This window comes from Dryobates pubescens, chromosome 10 (genome assembly GCF_014839835.1).
Source record: "Dryobates pubescens isolate bDryPub1 chromosome 10, bDryPub1.pri, whole genome shotgun sequence".
Taxonomy (NCBI): Eukaryota; Metazoa; Chordata; class Aves; order Piciformes; family Picidae; genus Dryobates; species Dryobates pubescens.
The window spans coordinates 17,692,781-17,710,001 of record NC_071621.1 but is presented as its reverse complement, the minus strand read 5'-3'; the positions used below and the strand labels follow the sequence as shown (position 1 = coordinate 17,710,001).

At 70.4% G+C, this 17,221-nt stretch overlaps 1 protein-coding gene across 1 annotated transcript; it reads left to right on the top strand.

Moving 5' to 3' along the window:
* Positions 1–2,926: 2,926 nt before the first annotated feature.
* Positions 2,927–15,662, top strand: CHRDL2 (chordin like 2). Its single transcript, XM_054164868.1, has 8 exons — positions 2,927–3,012; positions 5,595–5,707; positions 6,314–6,407; positions 8,955–9,010; positions 11,478–11,655; positions 13,136–13,330; positions 14,666–14,842; positions 15,583–15,662. Exons 1-8 carry the CDS (start codon positions 2,931–2,933, stop codon positions 15,660–15,662), a joined length of 975 nt encoding a protein of 324 aa, XP_054020843.1. The 5' UTR covers positions 2,927–2,930.
* Positions 15,663–17,221: the final 1,559 nt, after the last annotated feature.

The window sequence follows — 17,221 nt, the reverse complement described above, 5'->3', positions numbered from 1 at the left end:
CTGCGACTGGGGCGGGGCCTGAACGAAATGGGCGGGGCCTGAAGGAAGAGCGTGGGGCGGGACCTGAGAGCAGGGGGCGGGGCTAGGCGGAAGGTACATAACCGTAGGCGGGGGGGGGGGGGGGGGGGGGGGGGGGGGGGGGGGGGGGAGCAGGAGGGGTCTGCTTCGGGGGTGGGGTGGGGTGGGGTGGGGTGGGGTCGGGTCGGGTCGGGTCCTGCTGCTCCCACCTGCCCCTGCTGTGCCCCCCACGCCTTCCCCTGCCACCGCTCCCTGCCCCTTCCCCTGCCGCCGTCCCCTTCCCCCGTCCCCTTCCCCTGTCCCCTTCCCCTGCCGCCCCTGCCGCCGCCCCTGCCCCGGCTCCTGCTCCTGCTCCTCTGCCCTGCCCTTCGTGGGGGGCACAGCTGCAGGGCTGGTGCCAGACCTGGGCTGCCCAGTTCAGAGACTGGGAACTGCTGGGGAGAGGCTGAGGGGCAGAGGAGGTCGTGGGGAAGGGTCTGGAGAAGGAGGGGAAGAGCCTGGAAAAGTGAGGAGCAGCTGAGAGCCTGGAGAGGAGCAGCCCCAGAGGGGATCTGAGCAATGCTCAGCAAAAGTTCAAAGAGCTGTGGAGGGCAAGAGCCTGAGGCTGGCATATGCTGAGTGGTGCCCAGGGGCAAGGGACAGCCAGGAGGTGCCAGCAGGAGCAACTTGTTTGGGGTGAGGCTGCTGGAGAGGCCTGGAGCAGGCTGCCCAGAGAGGTTGTGGAGAGCTTCCAGCCCCCCCTGGCCATGGTGCCCCTGGGCATGCTGCTTGGGGTGTCCTGCTGGGGCAGGGACGGTTGGGTGGGCTACAGAGGTCCCTTTCCACCCCTCCAGGCTGGGCTCTGGGATGCCATGAAGGGGGCAGCAACTTCTTGCTGGGGCTGGGCACAGCCCAGCAGCTCTGGTGCCTGCTTCAGATGCTGCTGGATACAGAGCTGGCACAAGCTGTCCCCATAAGTGCCCAGGATCAGCCTGGTCCCTGAGCTGGGCACCCCTTGAGGGGGCAGCAGGGAGGATGAGAGCAACAAGCAGCTGCCCACTGAAGCCCCCCGCGGTTCCAGCTGGCTGCAGAGGCTTGGCAGGGGTCTCCTGCCCTCCCTCCCCCACCCCCCACCAGCCCCTCCTGCACACAGCCTGGCACCTCTGTGCCTAGCTGTTCGCCCCCCCAGCGCTGCAATGAGCCAAGGGGAGGAAATGCTGAGGTGAGGCTGGGCAGAACCCGGCCCAGGGTGCCCAGACGGGTGGGAGATGCCCCGTGGCCGGCACCGTGCGGGTCTGTCGTGGTCGGGGCTGTGCCTGCTGGCTGCAGGAGCTCCGGGGGTTGGTATGGAGCTCAGTGCCCTGTAGAGGGTACCCTCGGCCCGCGCACGGCTCCGGCCCCGCGTCTCGGACTCGCTGCAGACTGCCGGGGGAGGATTCTCTGCCAAGGGCCTGGCAGCGTTCTGCCACCACCGCTGCCCTTCGTGCCCCCCCCCTCCCCTCCCCCCGCCCCCGGCACTGGTGCCAGCCCCGAGCAGAGGCTTCCCACGGGGAGCCGGTGGGGAAGTGCTGCAGTGGGGACAGGAGACAGGGGCAGGGACAAGCCTCCAGGACTGTGGCCCTTGCAAGGCAGGGTCAGGGGCTGCACCTGGTGGTCTCCAGCCTGGAGGTCTCTGTGGTCTCAGGAGGGGCAAAGGAAGAGGGGAGGGAAGAGGGGGGGTGTGTGCTGTACCCCACCAGCCCGACAGGACCTTCCCAGCCCAGTCAGGGATGCAGGGGTGGAGGGATCCAGGGATGGAGGGATGCAGGCATTGAGTGACACAGGGAAGGAGGGATGGAGGGATACAGGGATACAGGGATGGGGTGATACAGGGGTGGAGGAATTCAGGGATGCAAGGGTAGACAGATCCAGGGATGGAGGGATGCAGGTGTTGAGTGACACAGGGAAAGAGGGATGGAGGGATATAGGGATGGAGGGATGCAGACATACAGGGATGGAGTAGTACAGGGATACAGGGATGTAGGAATACAGGGATGAAGAGATACAGGGGTGCAAGGAAGTAGGGATGCAAGGATGGAGGGGTGCAGGGAAGCAGGGATATGGAGATACAGGGATGTAGGGATAGAGAGAGGGAGAGATGCAGGGATATGGGGATGGAGGGATGCAAGGATAAGGGGATCCAGGGGTGGAGTGATGCAAGGATATGTGGGGGCAGGGATGCAGGGATATGGGGATCCAGGGACACAGGATAAGGGGATCCAGGGGTGGAGGGATCCAGGGATAAGGGGATCCAGGAATAGAGGGATGGGGGGATATGGGGATGGAGGGATGCAGGGATGGAGGGATCCAAGGATGAAGTGATGTAGGGATATGGTGATCCAGGGCTTCAGGGGTTAACCCTGCGGCTCCCGCACCCCTCCTCCCTTCCCTGCCCTCCCTCCTGCCGCCGAAGACTTTTCTAAAACACCCCAAAAAAGTGAGAAATTGGGAAAAATTGGAGCCCCCCCCAACCCCTGCCCGGCACCAGCCCCCGCCCCGCCCCCGCCCCTAACGGCGACGAACAAACTCCCGGCCCCGCCGGACGAGGAGCCCCAGAGCCGTACCGAGGCACCGGCACCTGTGGGCATCGGCATCCCCGGCTACGGGCATCGACAGCCCCGCCACCGGTACTCCCGGGCGCCGGCATCGCAGCACTCCCGGGACAGGCAGCCCCGGGAATTCGCACCTCCGAGAACCGGCCTCTGGGCACCCTCGGCACCGGCAGCCCCGGCCCCGAGCATCGCCTCGGCCCCGCGGCACCCCCGGGCTCCGGCTCCGGCTCAGCCGACACTGGGACCAAGACCGCGGCACCGCCGGGCACCAGCAGCGGGACCGAGACACCAGCGGGCACCGGGACCAGCACCGGGCACCGGGACCAGCGCCCCCGAGCTGCGATGCTCCCCGGGATGGGTCCTGTCGCCTTCCTCCTCCGGTGCCTTCTGCTCCTCTTCGCCGCCGAGAGCCGAGCCCGGGCTCGTAAGTGCCTCCCGGACCCTTCCCGGCCGCGCTCCTCCCACCCTGCCCCAGGCCCCCAGCGCTGGGGAGCCCAGGGGCTCTGGGGGGGCTTTGGGGCATGGCCACCTCCATGTCCATCCCTTGCCCACCTCCACACCCATCCCCTGGCCACCTCCATGTACATTCCTTGCCCACCTCCATGTCCATCCCATGTCCACCTCCACGTCAATCCCTGTCCACCTCCACACCCATCCCTTCTCTATCTCCACCTCCATCCTTTATTCATCTCTATCTCCATCTCCATCCCTTCTCCATCCACATCTGCACTCCTTGTCCATCTCCATCCCTTCTTCTTGTCCATCTCCATCCCTTGTCCACCCCATCTCTATCTCTTCTCCATCCCCTTCTCCATCCCCATCCCTTTCTCCATTTCCATCTCCATCCCCTCTCCTTCTCCATCCCCTTCTCCTTCTCCTTCTCCATCCCCTTCTCCTTCTCCTCCATCCCCTTCTCCTCCTCCATCTCCATCCCTTCCCCTTCTCCAGCTCCACCCCACTCTCCTTAATACCCTTCCCTTTCCCCTTCTCCTTCTCCATCCCCTTCCCCTTCTCCTTCTCCATCTCCATCCCCTGTGCACCTCCCTGGCTGTGCTGTGTCCCTGCCTGCTCTGTCAGGAGGTCCCTGGCTGGGTGTGGAGCAGGCAGGACAGCAGCAGGCAGTCGTGGCTGTGGTGGAGGTCGTGGCTGTGGAGGTTGCCCTGGGGTCCATCCTTGAGGCTGCTGCTGGTGGCCCAGGGTTGGGAGGTGTGGGGCAGCAGCAGGCAGCTCTGGGAGCTCCCTCAGCCCCATACTGGTGGGGGTCTGCCCTGGGGGCTGCAGCCCAGGCTGGGGCTTGGCAAAGGGCTGGGGATCAGCTCCTGACCCAGTCCTGGCCTGGAGCTGGAGGGGACCACCCCAGAGAGCTGGCTCCAGCCTGGGGCAACATCTTCATCACAGAGCTGGAGGAAGGCTCAGAGGGGATCCTGAGCCAGTTTGCTGCTGGCACCCAGCTGGCAGCAGTGGGCACAGCCCTCAGGCTGTGCTGGCAGTGCCAGGGAGCCCTGGGCAGGAAGCTGCTGAAGGCCAAGCAGGGCAAGGGCAGGGAACTGCCCCTGGGCAGGGACAACCTCCTGCAGCAGCACAGCCCAGGGGGGAGCTGCTGGGGAGCAGCTGCCAGGAGAAGGAGCTGGAGGTGGGTACAAGGAGGTGCCCAGCAGCCAGCAAGGTGCCCTGGGGGACAAGGAGGCCAAAGGTGTCCTGGGGGGCATGGAGCAGAGTGTGGGCAGCAGCAGGGGCAGGGAGGTTCTGCTGCCCCTCTGCTCTGCCCTGGGGAGGCCACAGCTGCAGGGCTGGGGGGGGGAGAGCCTGGGGCTGGCATCTGCTGAGGGGTGCCCAGGGGCAGGCCAAGGGGTCAAGGGTCACCAAGTGGCAGCCAGGAGGTGCCAGTTTGTCTCTCTTGAGATCACCCAGTGCCAGCCCTGCAGCCAGCAGGGACAGCCCCCAGCAGAGCTCAGAGTCCCAAACGACCTGCCCTGGGCTGGTGCCAACTGGAGGACATCTCCCCTCTCCCTGGGCACCCTGTGCCAGGCTCTCCCCACCCTGGTGGTCAAACCTCAGCTCTGCCAGGTGTGGGCAGCCCCCCCTGGGCTCTCCAGGTGGCAGAGCAGGGCAGGTGCCAGCACCAAGCTCATTTTGAGGTCCCTCTCCTCCTTCCCAGGGGACCCCCAGCCCGCTGGGCTCAGCACCTGCTGGTGCCCAACTCGCCCTGGCTGCAGCTGGGCACTGTGCCCTGGCAAGCAGCCCCCTGGCTCCCCCCACCCCCTCCCCAGGCTGCTGCAAGGTTCTAAGAAGCTCACAAACACTTCAGGGCCCTTCAATGTCTCTGCTGTCCTCCTGCCAACGTCACCACCCAGGCCACCTCGAGTGCCCTCCGTGAGCTCACCCCTGGCATCACCCCCAGCTTCCAGGGGGGAGGCTGTGGAAAGCCTCTGCCAGCCCCGGGGGGCAGCTGTAGCAGGGCAGAGCTTCACCCCGGGGGGGTCCCTGCAGCTGCTCAGGGCTTGGGGACAGCACTCAGGGGAGCAGCAGCAGCCAGTGGGCACCGCTGGCACTTGGGGGCTCCAGGGGTTAGAGCCCTGCAGGACCTGGAGCTGTTCTTTGGTGCCAGCTTCGGGGGGTGGGGCCTGGGTAGTTCTGTCTGGGCGGTGCCGGTGGGCATGGCTGGTGCCCCTCTGCCCCTTGCCCTCCCCCATGGCCGCAGCCTGCCCAGGTCCAGCAGCTGCTCTTTGGCTCAGGGGGGTCCCAGCCTCCAGCCCCCAGACTCTGAGGGGTCCCTCGGGGGGCTGCTGGCTGGGACGTGGCCACCAGCTGCTGCTGCGGGCACCAAGGGGGCACAGAGATGTGCCCAGGGCCAGCCCGGGTCTGACCCAGCCTCTCCTGATTGCCCTGTCCCGGGTCTGACCCTGGTTGCCCTGTCCCGGGTCTGACCCTGATTGCCCTGTCCCGTCTCTGAGCCTGGTCGTCCTGTCCCGGGTGTGTCCCGGGTGTGTCCCGGTTGCCTTGCAGGGCCGGGGGCGCTGTGCCAGTTCCAGGGTCGCCGCTTCAGCCCCGGGCACAGCTGGCATCCGAGCCTGCGGCCGCAGGGCACCGACCCCTGCGTGCGCTGCCGCTGCGCACAGGCACGGCCGGGGGCGGGGGGCACCGGGGGGTGCCGGGGGTCCTGTTGGGGGGCTGCTGGGGGTCCTGCCGGGGGTCCTGTTGGGGGGCTGCTGGGAGCTGCTCTGCAGAGGGTCCTGCTGAGGGGGTGCCGGGGGTCCTGTTGGGGGGCTGCTGGGGGGCTGCCTGCTGAGTGGCCTTTGGGGGGCTACTGGGGGGCTGTTCTGCAGGGGTCCTACTGGGAGGCTGCTCGGGGGCTGCTGGGGGGCTTCTCGCGGGGGGCTGCGGGGGGTGTCCTGGCTCAGGGCAGCTGCAGGACCACAGGAGGTTGGGAGGGGACTATGAGGAGGCTGGGGGTGGGCTGGGGATGAGCTGAGGGTGGGCTGGGGGCGTGCCGGGGGGGGGGCATCTGCTGGGCTGGGGGAGCTCCGGCAGCAGGATGTGCCCCGGGGAGGTGCCCACCGCCCTCCCTGCTGCCCCTGCAGGGGGGAGCAGAGCCCCCCGGGCCGGGCTGGGTGGGAAGAGATCTTCCAGGGGGCTCCAAGGCCAAGTCCTGCAGCCGGCAGAGCCCCCCCCCCCGGCCCGGGGGGGACGACTGCAGGGGCCTGACCCAGTCCTGTGCCCCCCAGAATGCCCACGTCAGCTGCTACCGAATCCAGTGCCCAGCTCTGCCCTGCCCCCACCCCGTCACAGACCCCCAGCAGTGCTGCCCACGCTGCCTGGGTAGGTTGGCATCTGGCGGGGAGGGGGTGGCAAGGTGGCTGCTGCAGGGCACAGCTCAGCTGTGGGCACCAGCGAGCTGCCCTGGGGGGAGGGCACAAGGAGGTGCCCAGCAGCCAGCAAGGTGCCCTGAGGGGACGCCAAAGGTGAGGGAGAGGGCATCCCCCTGGCACTGATGCCCAGGGGCACAGGCGTGGTGCTGGGGGGGCAGCTGGCTGCCAAGGTCTGGGCTCAGCACCAAAGAGAGAGGTTGGGAAAGCAGCTGGGGGGTGCCAGGGGCCAAGGAGGTGCCCAGCAGCCGGCAAGGTGCCCTGGGGGGCATGGAGCAGAGTGTGGGCAGCAGCAGGGGCAGGGAGGTTCTGCTGCCCCTCTGCTCTGCCCTGGGGAGGCCGCAGCTGCAGGGCTGGGGGGCAAGAGCCTGGGGCTGGCGTCTGCTGAGGGGTGCCCAGGGACAAGGGACACTAAGGGGCACCCAGGGGGCATCCAGGAGGTGCCAGGCTACTGGGGTTCCTGGAGCAGGCTGCCCAGAGAGTTCCTGGAGAGCTTCCAACCCCCCCGGCCATGGTGCCCCTGGGCACGCTGCTGGGGGTGCCCTGCTGGCACAGCCTGGGTGGGCACCAGGGGTCCCTTCCCACCCGCCCCAGGCTGTGCTGTGGTTCCATGCAGTGCCCCCAGCCCCTTCCTGCCATCTGTGGGCTCTAGAGGTCTCATTTGCCCTCCTGGGCAGTGCCCGGGGGGGGCCTCTGCAGTGCACCCCTGCTCCGTGGGCACTGCCCGGGCAGCATTGGTGCCAACCCCGCCCTGGGCCTCCTCCTCCCTGGCAGAGCCGCAGCCTCCCTCTGGCCTTGGTGCTGGCACCAGGACCTGCAGCTGCCAGGGCAGCAGCTACGAGCCCGGAGGGACCTTCGGCAGCGGAGAGCTGGTGCCAGGCCGGCTGCCCACCCAGTGTGCCCAGTGCCGCTGCTCCGTGAGTGCCTGGCACTGCCCCCCGTGCCCCCTGAGCCCACCCAGTGTGCCCAGTGCCGCTGCTCCGTGAGTGCCTGGCACTGCCCCCTGTGCCTCTCTGCCCCCTGTGGGCAGATGGCACAGGAGAGGCTCTTGTACCAGTCCCGGCTGGGGGCTGGGCAGAGCCTGGTGGGCACCTCGCAGCTGGTAGCACCAAGGGCGCCTGGCATGAGGGCAGAGCCTCTTCCTGCCCCTGGGACAAGACCACCCCAGCCGTGGGCATGTGGAGGGGCAGAGCAGCCGTGCCAGGGGCCACAGTGGCCATGCCAGCAGGGCACAGTGGCTGTGCCAGGAGGGCAGAGCAGCTGTGCCAGGGGGGCACAGCGGCACTGGAGGAGGGCACAGGAGGGGGGCACAAGATGAGGAGGGTGGCAGGGGCAGGGCTGCAGCTCTCGGCAGGGTGGAGAGGGGTCCTGAGCTCCTCTGCCAGAGCTGCTGCCCATGCGGTGCCAGCCCCGGGCAGTGCCAGCCCCGGGTGGTGCCCACCCAGTGCTGCCTGCCCCTGTGCCATGCTGCTCTTGCCCCTGTCTCCACTGCCCCCCAGGGAGGGCAACTCTCCTGCGGGTCGGTGCCCTGCCCCCAGCTGCCCTGCGCCTCGCCCACCCCGTGCCAGGCTCCTGCTGCCAGCCCTGCACAGGTAACCAGGGCTGGCACCATCCCACCAGCTGGCACAGCTCAGCTGGCTGCTGGCAGTGCTTCCAGGTGCCCTCGGCAGCACCTGAGCTGCCAACCATGCCCCTGGGATGCCCAGGTGCAGGAGAAGCCTCCCCTGCCCGTGCCAGGGCTCAGGTGCCCTCTGGAGCTGTCCCACACCCCCCTGGCAGGGCTGAGCTCTGTGCCCTGGCACTGCTCCCTCGCCCAGGAGGTGCCCTGCGGGGAGGGCACAGCTCTCAGCCCCCTCACCCAGCAGGACTGGGGGTGCCAGGCTGGACTACCTCAAGGTGGTGCCTGCTGCTGCCCCAAGGGAGGTGCCCCGGGCTGGGGCCAGGGCTGGGCTGCCCAGGGCAGAGCCTGGGAAGTGCTGGGGAGGGTCCGGGGGGCGCTGGGGAGAGGCTGAGGGCCAGGGGAGGACAACAAAGGTGGGGAAGGGTCTGGGGAAGTTGTGAGGAGCAGCTGAGGGCCCTGGGGGCTGCTGAGGCTGCAGCAGAGCAGCCCCAGAGGGGAGCTGAGCAATGCTCAGCAAGAGCTCAAGGAGCTGTGGGGGACAAGAGCCTGGGGCTGGCATCTGCTGAGTGGTGCCCAGGGGCAGCAGGTGGCAGCCAGGAGGTGCCAGCAGGAGCAACTTGTTTGGGGTGAGGCTGCTGGAGAGGCCTGGAGCAGGCTGCCCAGAGAGGCTGTGGAGAGCTTCCAACCCCCCCTGGTGCCCCTGGGCAAGCTGCTGGGGGTGCCCTGCTGGCACAGCCTGGTTGGGCACCAGGGCTCCTTTCCTACCCACCCCCAGGCTGGGCTCTGGCCATTGGGTGCCCAAATCTCTTCTCTGCTGCCAGCCCAGGCCAGGGCTGCCCCCAGCTCCTCAGCCCCGCTCTGGGTTCTCTTCCCTTGCAGCTGTGCCCTCCGAGGTGCCCCCCGCAGAGGACTGGCTGCAGGTGCCCAGGGGAGCTGTAAGTGACCTTTGCCTCCTCACCCCCGGGGGATGCCCCCAGCGCTGCCCCCCGGAGCCCTTGGCCTCTGCCTGCCCCCAGAGGTGCAGCTGCCAGGGCTCTGGGTGGGTCCCTGCAGGGCAGAGCTGTGGGCACCTGGCTGGCACCTGGCTGGCAGAGTTGGGTTTGAAGCTGACTCGGGGGGAGGTCTGCTCAGACCTCAGGGTCCTCTGAAGTGCCTCTGGAAGGACAAAGTCCCTGTGGGAGCTGGCACCCCCTGGCACTGCTTCTCTCTGCTGGCACCACGGAGAGAGGAAGCCCAGAGCTGCCCAGCAGGGGGTACCCTGCCCATGGGCTCAGGTGCCCCAGAACTGGCTCTGGGTCCTGCCTCAGGGCCTGGAGCCTCCTCTCCACTCTGCTGCCCTGCTCAGCACTCCCAAAGGCTGCCAGGGCTGGAGCTGGGCACCAGGGCTGGAGCTGGGCACCAGAGCTGGAGCTGGGCACCAGAGCTGGAGCTGGGCACCATCCTGCTCTGCCGTTTTTGTATCTGTAGCCCCAGCAATGCCCAAGTTGCCTCTCTGGCTGCCCAGGGTGCTCCTGGCACACTCTAGAGCCTGGTGCCCTGTGCCAGGTCTCTGGGATTAGACCACCTCCAGCTCCTGCCCTTTGCCATCCTGCTGGGTGCCAGCCCTCCCCCACCCGCGGAGCCTCTGGAGCTGGCACAAGAGGACCCTTGGTGCCCTGCCCTGCCCCAGGGCTGGGCTGGTGCAGGCCCCGCAGCAGCCCTCTGGGTGCCAGCCAGGGGAAGGGGCAGGATGCAGCCCCTCGGGTCCTGGGTGGGCTGCGGGGCTTGGTGCTCAGCCCAGCACCCAAAGGAGTTCTGCTGAGGGCCTGGGGCTGAGCAGGAGCTGAGAGGGATCTGCCCCGGGGAGGGTGGGCAGCAGGGGTGGTGGGCAGCAGGGGGTGGTGGGCAGCAGGGGAGGGTGGGCAGCAGGGGGTGGAGGGCAGCAGGGGAGGGTGGGCAGCAGGGGCGGTGGGCAGCAGGGGGTGGAGGGCAGCAGGGGAGGGTGGGCAGCAGGGGAGGGTGGGTAGCAGGGGTGGTGGGCAGCAGGGGAGGGTGGGTAGCAGGGGTGGTGGGCAGCAGGGGAGGGTGGGCAGCAGGGGGTGGTGGGCAGCAGGGGAGGGTGGGCAGCAGGGGAGGGTGGGCAGCAGGGGCGGTGGGCAGCAGGGGGTGGAGGGCAGCAGGGGCGGTGGGCAGCAGGGGAGGGTGGGCAGCAGGGGAGGGTGGGCAGCAGGGGCGGTGGGCAGCAGGGGAGGGTGGGTAGCAGGGGAGGGTGGGCAGCAGGGGCGGTGGGCAGCAGGGGCGGTGGGCAGCAGGGGAGGGTGGGCAGCAGGGGCGGTGGGCAGCAGGGGAGGGTGGGTAGCAGGGGTGGTGGGCAGCAGGGGAGGGTGGGCAGCAGGGGGTGGTGGGCAGCAGGGGAGGGTGGGCAGCAGGGGCGGTGGGCAGCAGGGGGTGGAGGGCAGCAGGGGCGGTGGGCAGCAGGGGAGGGTGGGCAGCAGGGGCGGTGGGCAGCAGGGGAGGGTGGGCAGCAGGGGAGGGTGGGCAGCAGGGGCGGTGGGCAGCAGGGGAGGGTGGGCAGCAGGGGGTGGTGGGCAGCAGGGGGAGGGTGGGCAGCAGGGGGTGGTGGGCAGCAGGGGAGGGTGGGCAGGAGGGGAGGGTGGGCAGTAGGGGTGGTGGGCAGCAGGGGTGGTGGGCAGCAGGGGAGGGTGGGCAGCAGGGGGTGGTGGGCAGCAGGGGAGGGTGGGCAGCAGGGGGTGGAGGGCAGCAGGGGCGGTGGGCAGCAGGGGCGGTGGGCAGCAGGGGAGGGTGGGCAGCAGGGGCGGTGGGCAGCAGGGGCGGTGGGCAGCAGGGGAGGGTGGGCAGCAGGGGCGGTGGGCAGCAGGGGGTGGTGGGCAGCAGGGGCGGTGGGCAGCAGGGGAGGGTGGGTAGCAGGGGCGGTGGGCAGCAGGGGAGGGTGGGCAGCAGGGGCGGTGGGCAGCAGGGGCGGTGGGCAGCAGGGGAGGGTGGGCAGCAGGGGCGGTGGGCAGCAGGGGTGGTGGGCAGCAGCGTGGGGCAGTGGCACAAACTGCTCAGTGCCTCTGGGCTGGCTGCGGGCACCAGGAAGGCTCTGGGGTCTCTGCTGCCCTCTGGGGGTCTCTGCCCCTTCCCGGTGCCAGCTGCGGGAGGGCTCTGGGAGGCTTTGCCCAGAGATGAGAGCAGCACAGCTGCTGCTGCTCAGTCCTCTCCCCTCCTCCTCCTCCTCCTCCTCCTCCTTCTCCTCCTCCTCCTCCTCCTTCTCCTTCTCCTTCTCCTTCTCCTTCTCCTTCTCCTTCTCCTTCTCCTTCTCCTTCTCCTTCTCCTTCTCCTTCTCCTTCTCCTTCTCCTTCTCCTTCTCCTTCTCCTCCTCCTCCTCCTCCTTCTCCTCCTCCTCCTCCTCCTCTCCCTCTCCTCCGACAGCGGCGCTCCCAGGAGCAGTGCTCGGGGGAAGCCCCGGGCAGGAAGCCAGCCGGAGCCTCCCCCTCTGCCGTCCTCCCCTCCGCCCTGGAGCTCATTCCCAGGAGCTTCAGAGCCGAGGGCGGAGGAGGCACCACGGTGCAGATCGTCCTGACCGAGAGGCAGGAGAAAGGTAGGGGGCGGCGATGCCCGGGGTGCCCAGGGGGTGCCCAGGGTGACTCCTCCAGCGCTTTGCCTTCTCCAGCAGCAGCCTCCAGGTTCCCACCACGGAGTCCTTCCTCCCTCCCCCCACAACCAACCTCCCGCAGCCCCCCCGAACCCTGCTGCCCTCCGCCCTGCGGCTGGCGCCAATCCGGCCCCTCCGTAGCGGGTCCTGGGGCTGCCGGGGGTCTAGGACCCGGGGAGGGAGGTGCCCAGCTGGGAGCCTCCACCTGCTCCTGCCAGGGCGGCGCCGCAGCGGCTCAGGGAGGTGCCCCCCGCGCCCTGGGCGGTGCCAGTGCTTTGCTCCTGCGGCACAGAGCAGGGCAGGGAGGGCAGGAGGCAGCGCCGGGAGCCAGGGAGGAGCGGCCAGGGCCCAGCTCCTGCCGCGGGGCTCTGCCGGAGCTGCCCCCGGGAAGGGCTCTCGGAGCTGCGGCGCTGGGGGCACCGCTGGGGGCACCGCTGGGGGCTGTGCGCGGAGCAGCCGGCAGGGGGCAGCCTCGGCACAGCCCCGCGCCTGGCACAGCCCCGCGGGGACCCTGAGCGCCTGGCACAGCCCCGCGGGGACCCTGGGTGCCTGGCACAGCCCCGCGGGGACCCCGAGCGCCTGGCACAGCCCCGCGGGGACCCTGGGTGCCTGGCACAGCCCCGCGGGGACCCTGAGCGCCTGGCACAACCCCGCGGGAACCCCGGTTGCCTGGCACAGCCCCGCAGGGAAACCGAGAGCCTGGCACAGCCCCGCGGGGAACCCGAGCGCCTGGCACAGCCCCGCGGGGAACCCGAGCGCCTGGCACAGCCCCGCGCCTGGCACAGCCCCGCGGGGACCCTGAGCGCCTGGCACAGCCCCGCGCCTGGCACAGCCCCGCAGGGATCCCGGTTGCCTGGCACAGCCCCGCAGGGATCCCGGTTGCCTGGCACAGCCCCGCAGGGATCCCGGGCGCCTGGCACAGCCCCGCAGGGATCCCGGGCGCCTGGCACAGCCCGCGCCTGGCAAGCCCCGCAGGTCTCCGAGCTTCCGAGGCTCAGAGGCAGCCCCATTCCTGGCACCGCTCACCCCAGCAGCCTCCACCTCTTGGAGCTGCTTCCTCTGCCCCTGGCACCTCCTGGGTGGGATGGGTGCAGGTCCCTGTGCCCCCTGCTGCGGGACCATGCTCCCCAGGACAGCAAAGGCACGGCAGGGGCACGGCAGGGGCACGGCAGGGCCAGCCCTACAGAGTGCTGAGAGCCACCAAGCCTTGGGTGAGCACAGAGGAGGAGGAGCGGTGCCAGCTGGGCGTGAGGAAGAGCTGCGAGGGGAGGGCGGCAGAGCCCTGGGGCAGGCTGCCCAGAGAGGTTCTGGCACCCCCCCCGCCCCGGGTGTGTTCCTGCGTGCCCTGCCCTGGGTGGCTCTGCCTAGGCAGGGGCTGGCCCCGGGGGGCTCTCTGGAGGTGCCAGCCTGTGCCCTTCTCCCGCAGCTTGTGTCTACCAGGGCCAGAGCTACTCGCACGGGGCCGTGTGGCATCCCGCCCTGCGCCCCCACGGCCTCCTGCCCTGCGTCCTCTGCACCTGCAGGGATGGCCTCCAGCACTGCCGGAGGCTCTCCTGCCCCGGGGCATATCCCTGTGCCCACCCCCAGGCGCTGCCTGGCAAGTGCTGCAAGGTGTGCCCAGGTAGGTGGCACCGCGGAGCGGCCGGGGGGGGGAGACCGCGGAGCGCAGCCAGGCCAAGCACTCTCTGCCCATGCCAAGGCTGGAGCCAGGCATGGACCCAGCACCCCCCAGCACCACCCCCATGGACCCAGCACCCCCCCCAGCACCCCCCCAGCACCACCCCCCATGGACCCAGCACCCCCCCAGCACCCCCCCAGCACCACCCCCCATGGACCCAGCACCCCCCAGCACCCCCCAGCACCCCCCCCCATGGACCCAGCACCCCCCAGCACCACCCCCATGGACCCAGCACCCCCCCAGCACCCTCCCAGCACCACCCCCATGGACCCAGCACCAGCCCAGCACCCCCCCAGCACCCCCCCCCCATGGACCCAGCACCAGCCCAGCACCCCCCCATCACCCCCCCCCATGGACCCAGCACCCCCCAGCACCCTCCCAGCACCACCCCCATGGACCCAGCACCCCCCCAGCACCCTCCCAGCACCACCCCCATGGACCCAGCACCAGCCCAGCACCCCCCCAGCACCCCCCCCCATGGACCCAGCACCAGCCCAGCACCCCCCCAGCACCCCCCACCATGGACCCAGCACCCCCCCAGCACCCTCCCAGCACCACCCCCATGGACCCAGCACCAGCCCAGCACCCCCCAGCACCACCCCCCATGGACCCAGCACCCCCCCAGCACCACCCCCATGGACCCAGCACCAGCCCAGCACCCCCCCAGAACCACCCCCCATGGACCCAGCACCCCCCCAGCACCCCCCCCCATGGACCAAGCACCTCCCCAGCACCACCCCAGCACCCCCCCCATGGACCCAGCACCACCCCAGCACCCTCCCAGCACCTCCCCCATGGCCTCAGCACCACAGCCCAGGGCTTGGACACCCCTCCAGGTCTGGGGACTCCACCACCTAGGTGCCCCTTGGTGCCCCTTGCCCCTGAGCACCCCTCAGCAGATGCCAGCCCCAGCCTCTTGCCCCCCACCCTGCGGCTGTGGCCTCCCCAGGGCAGAGCAGAGGGGCAGCAGAACCTCCCTGCCCCTGCTGCTGCCCACACTCTGCTCCATGCCCCCCAGGGCACCTTTGGCCTCCCAAAGGGCACCTTGCTGGCTGCTGGGCACCTCCTTGTGCCCCCTGGCACCCCCCAGCTCCTTCCCCAACCTCTCCCTTTGGTGCTGAGCCCAGACCTTGGCAGCCAGCTGCCCACCCAGCACCATGCCTGTGCCCCTGGGCATCGGTGCCAGGGGGATGCCCTCTCCCTCACCTGGTTGCTGATGGCTCCTCAGGGCCCCTCCCTGCCCCCACCCTCACCCCTGGTCCTGTTCTTTGTGCCCAGCAGCCAGTGCCAAGCCCCCGGAGGTGGCAGCCCCCCCCCGCTGTGCCCACTCCCCCCCCCGCCGTGCCCTGCCGGTGCCCCCCAGCTCAGTGCCCCCCAGGGAGGTGCTCAGGAGCATGGCAGAGCAGAGGGAGCCTGCAGGGGAGCTGGAGATCCACAGCTGGCATCTGACCCAAGGTGAGCCCCAGGCCCCAGCCAGCCCTGGGGGGGTGGGGGTGGGGTGGGTGCCAGGCTGGGGCCTTGCCCAGCTCTGTGCCACCTGGGGGCTTCCTCAGGGGCTCTGCCAGGCCCTGGCTGGTGCCCTGCTGGGGGGAGGGCACGACCTGCTCTGTCCCTCAGCTGTGCCAGGGATGCCACCGCTGCAGGGAGCCCTGGCTGAGGAGCTCCCTGAGCTGCTGCTCGATGCCCCCCTGCTCTGCTGCCAGCCTCTGCCCCTGCCAGGCCTGAGGCTGGTGCCCAGCAGCCTCTGGCCTCGGGGAGCCGCAGCCCTCCCCCCCTGCAAGCAGCTCCTGGAGACCTGCAGGAGGGCTTGGAAGGGACCTTGGAGGTCCCTGGGGACCCCCTGCCCTGCTGGGGACTCCTCCTGGGGACCCCCTGCCCTGCTGGGGACTCTCTGCCCTACTGGGGACCCCTGGGGACCCCCTGCCCTGCTGGGGACCCTCTGCCCTCCTGGGGACCCCTGGGGACCCCCTGCCCTGCTGAGGGCTCCTGGGGACCCCCTGTTCTTCTGGGGCCCCCTGTGGAGTCTCCTTCTGTGGAGAGCTTCCCCCCCCCCCCCCCGTGGCCATGGTGCCCCTGGGCAAGCTGCTGGGGGTGCCCTGCTGGGGGTGCCCTGCTGGGGGTGCTGGGGGGGCTGTTGCCAGGGGGGCTGTGGGGGGCTCCCGGGGTGGCTCTCAGAGGTCTCTCTCCTCCTGCAGGTCTCTGGGGGTCGCTCAGAGCCCGGAGCCAGGAGCCGGGGGGCACACGGGGCGCCGAGGAGGACTCCCAGGACCTGTAACCAGCAGAGCCTTGCCCTCAGCCCTGGCACCTCTGCCCCCCACACGCAGCCACCTGCACCCCTAGGACCCCCCAGGCCCCCTCCCCAGCTGCTTTGGAGCCTGGCACGGCTGCGGGGGAGCCTCCAGAGCCAGCCCCAGGCAGGGCAGCAGCCACCAGAGGCCGCCCGGCAGCCGGTGCCAGGGCAGATGGCTGGCACCGGAGCCCCGGTGGTGCCAGCTGGAGCCGGGAGCTGCCTCAGGAGCCGGCTGGGAGCAGAGCGCGGCCCGGCTCCTGCTCCCGACCCCGCATCAGCCCCCAGCACCCGGGCAGACCCCATCCTGCCTGCCCCTCTGGGGGCTCCCGGGCTGGGACCCTCCCGAGCCTGCTCCCTGCCAGCCCCTGGGGTCCCTTCCAGGGGCAGCTCTGTGGAGGACCTCCCCCAGCCCCCCCTAGCCCCTGCTGGGGGTCTGACCCCCACCCCCCACACACTAAGGGCCAGGCCCCCCCTGCAGCAGCCTCCCTCTCCTTGCAGCAGCCTCCTTCTCCCTCCCCTTCTCCCTCCAGCAGCCTCCCTCTCCCTCTCCCCCCAGCAGCCTCCCTCCCCCCCGCAGCAGCCTCCCTCTCCCTTCCCCCCAGCAGCCTCCCTCTCCCTCCCCCCCCCAGCAGCCTCCTTCCCCCCAGCAGCCTCCCTCTCCCTCCCCCCCCCAGCAGCCTCCCTCCCCCCCAGCAGCCTCCCTCTCCCTCCCCCCAGCAGCCTCCCTCCCCCCCGCCGCAGCCTCCCTCTCCCTCCCCCCCAGCAGCCTCCCTCTCCCTCCCCTGCAAGCAGCCTCCCTCCCCCCCCAGCAGCCTCCCTCTCCCTCCCCCCCCAGCAGCCTCCCTCTCCCTCCCCCCCAGCAGCCTCCCTCTCCCTCCCCCCCCAGCAGCCTCCCTCTCCCTCCCCCCCCCAGCAGCCTCCCTCTCTCTCCCTCCCCCTCTGCCCCTCTCCCCCCAGCAGCCTCCCTCTCCCTCCCCCCCAGCAGCCTCCCTCCCCCTGCAGTCTGCAAAGTGCTTTTGGGGCATTTCCTGGCGGTTTGGGGGCAGGGATTTGCCCCTCCCCCCCCGCCCCTCCCCCTCCCTTTTGGTTTCTTCTCCCCTGCCCCCCCGGAGCCTCCGCAGCTGATTAAAGCTCTCTTGGTTCAGCCTCTTCTGCCTCCTCCTCCTCGGGGGCGGCGCCGGGACCCAGCCTGGGCTTGGGGCTCCCATCCCGGGGTGCTGGGGGGGGGAGGGAGGGGGCAGAGCCTCACCCCAGGGGGGTGAGACCCTCAGAATGGGGAGGGGAGACCCTCAGAATGGGGAGGGGAGACCCTCCCCCCCCGCAGGGTGGGACCCTGGCTCCGGGTGGGGTGTGGGACCCTGATCCCGGGGGGGTGGAAGGCTCAAGCTGGGGGTAGGGAAGAACCTCAGCCAGTAGGGTGAGACCCTCACCCCAGGGGGGCTGCGACCCTCCTATCGGCGGGGGGGAGCCTCAGCCCAGGGGGGTGTGAGCCTCCACCCTCACCCCGGAGGAGCAGGAGCCTCAAGCCCATGGCAGGGGATCCC